The sequence below is a fragment of the Austrofundulus limnaeus genome, unplaced genomic scaffold (assembly GCF_001266775.1).
Source record: "Austrofundulus limnaeus strain Quisiro unplaced genomic scaffold, Austrofundulus_limnaeus-1.0 Scaffold329, whole genome shotgun sequence".
NCBI classification, from domain to species: domain Eukaryota; kingdom Metazoa; phylum Chordata; class Actinopteri; order Cyprinodontiformes; family Rivulidae; genus Austrofundulus; species Austrofundulus limnaeus.
This window is the reverse complement of record NW_013952731.1, coordinates 481640-484069: the sequence shown is the minus strand read 5'-3', so window position 1 is coordinate 484069 and position 2430 is coordinate 481640. Positions and strand designations below refer to the sequence as shown.

Here is a 2430-nt window from a genome sequence, read left to right as displayed (position 1 = left end):
CATTTACAGTAAATATTTTTGAATGTATTTATTTTATGATCACAATTTTATTTATTTATTGAATTGTCTATTTTTGTTGTTGTTTATGTAAAAAACATTTTATTTTTATGTTGATAAGCCTGAGTGGTCTGTTGACGGACCTTTGTATTTGTTCAAATAATTGTTATGGGCAGGTTACAATATAAAACTGTTTGCTACAATCATGTCTTGTGATTATTTGACAGGAGTTTTACGTTTAAACTGTAAGTGTATTTTATTTAGTTATAATGCAAATATAATACAAATTAAACCAAGATTTTGAATAATTATAATTTTAAACCAAGATTTAGAATAGTTATCATTTTGATCCGTATGGTAATGTGTGACTGGGCCTCGTGTCACTTTATGTTGAACAAATTTGGCCCCGAGGTCAAAAAGGTTAAGAACCCTTGCACTACACTACTACTGTTTGTCACATTTTTTGTTGTCGTTTGGTTGCAAACACTTAAAATTCTGCGAGATTGTAAAAAATTCACCTATTTTCTCAAAATTGTGATTTCTGTATATTTTCTCTTTTTATAGACTTTTGGATCTTGAGCATCTGTAGCCTGACATCAGTGTTTTTATTTTATTCTCTCATTCACAGGCAGAATAAAAGGTTGCTCCCAAAGTGAGATAATGGGTTCTGGTACTTAATTTATTTGGTTTCCTTTATTAATAAGTTTTAGTTTATAACTAACAAACAATTTGCTAAACACAAATGCTACATGATTTGATGCTGTTGCTGGGAGTAATGACTTGTTATTTATGTCAGGAAAAGTGGAAGTTGAAACACACGTTTACAAAAATGTGGGGATTTCCTGTTCCATCTGCTCCACTGAGCATGCGCCTGTGTTTGTAGCACTGAATTGCCTTCATCACTGTTTGTTATCAAACCTGTTCTGCTACCATTACCATTCAGACTGAAGAACAGTTTACTTTAATAAAGAAGAGCAAAAACATTTAATCGTGTCACAGCAAGTTTTTTTTTCACATTTCATGTTCTGTTTATTCTTTTAACTCTTTAGTAAACAAATGTAAAAAAAAATCAAGAGCTGTTTTTTTTTTGCAAAATATGAGGTGAGGCAACAAAGATCAATGCCACTTTAAACGAAAGTGATGAATAATAAATGGCATAGGGAAATGTTTCTCAGTCACTGAACCCTCATATTTAGAGTAATTTGAGAGGGAAAGCAATATATTCTAAATAGCAGATAAAAATGACCTGTTTTTAAAATTCCTAACAAACAAAAATTGTGAGATTTCCCAAATGAAATGACAATAAATTACTCTGTGCTGGCTATCTACTAACTTTATTATTATTATTTTCTTTTTTAGGAGTACCAAATTGATATCATTTTTGCCCAGACATGGACAGACAGCCGCCTCAGATATAACAGCACAATGAAAATACTGACTTTAAACAGCAACATGRTTGGACTAATTTGGCTGCCAGACACCATCTTCAGAAACTCCAAGACCGCAGATTCTCATTGGATTACGATGCCTAACCAGCTGCTCAGGATATGGAATGATGGGAAGATACTTTACACGTTAAGGTAAGGACTGACATGTGTCTGACAAAGTGCTTAAAATTAATCAAGGTAAAACATTGATCAACAATTACTTAATTTTTAATGCCCCTCTCTGTATAAAATACGGCTAATATATCAGTTTTATAACTACCTATTATTTATTCTTTTCGGATGGATGGATGGATGGATGGATGGATGGATGGATGGATGGATGGATGGATGGATGGATGGATGGAGTGAGTGAGTGAGTGAGTGACAGATCTAGGTTTTTTTCTTATTGGGGGCCATCAAGGAGCCACAATATTCATAAAGGGGCCAAGTATTTGCTCAACATCTTTGCACACAAACCCTTGGTTTTGGTTAGTTGTTTACATTTAATCAGTCACACATATTCAAACTCTTGTAATGTAATTTTAAAAAGCTTGCACTGTAATCTCTCCTTACCAATGTTATGCATTTTTACTGTGTACATACTGTAGATGAAATACTCTCAAACACACAGCACATGAGAAAATCCAGCAAGCCTGTTCTTTTCATCCATCGGCATTGCATTTTTTAATTTATATGCCACAGTCCAGTTATAGTACCTTCTTGTGTTCTCCTCATGATTCCTCATTAGTAGATTTCCTGCCACACCAGCCTTTATTTTCTTATTTCATTTTAATAAAAGTGGGTTTATTTTTTTCTGCTACTTGTTTGGGTATGCATTCTCGTAATATGCAGTTTTAGGGGATTATATGGATGCTGTGGCTGCATTGTGGGGTCTATTGACAAAAATATGGGCTGTGAGTGAGTGAGTGAGTGAGTGAGTGAGTGAGTGAGTGAGTGAGTGAGTGAGTGAGTGAGTGAGTGAGTGAGTGAGTGAGTGAGTGAGTGA

General features: G+C 34.1%; 1 protein-coding gene across 1 annotated transcript in view; it reads left to right on the top strand.

Annotated features, from left to right (window-relative positions):
• The window catches only part of gabrg3 (gamma-aminobutyric acid type A receptor subunit gamma3), a 121477-nt gene that overhangs the window by 50242 nt on the left and 68805 nt on the right, over positions 1-2430 (top strand). Inside the window, exon 4 of the mRNA XM_014022432.1 lies at positions 1357-1577. Coding sequence (XP_013877886.1) covers positions 1357-1577 — 221 coding nt within the window. The remainder of the gene's footprint in view (positions 1-1356; positions 1578-2430) is intronic.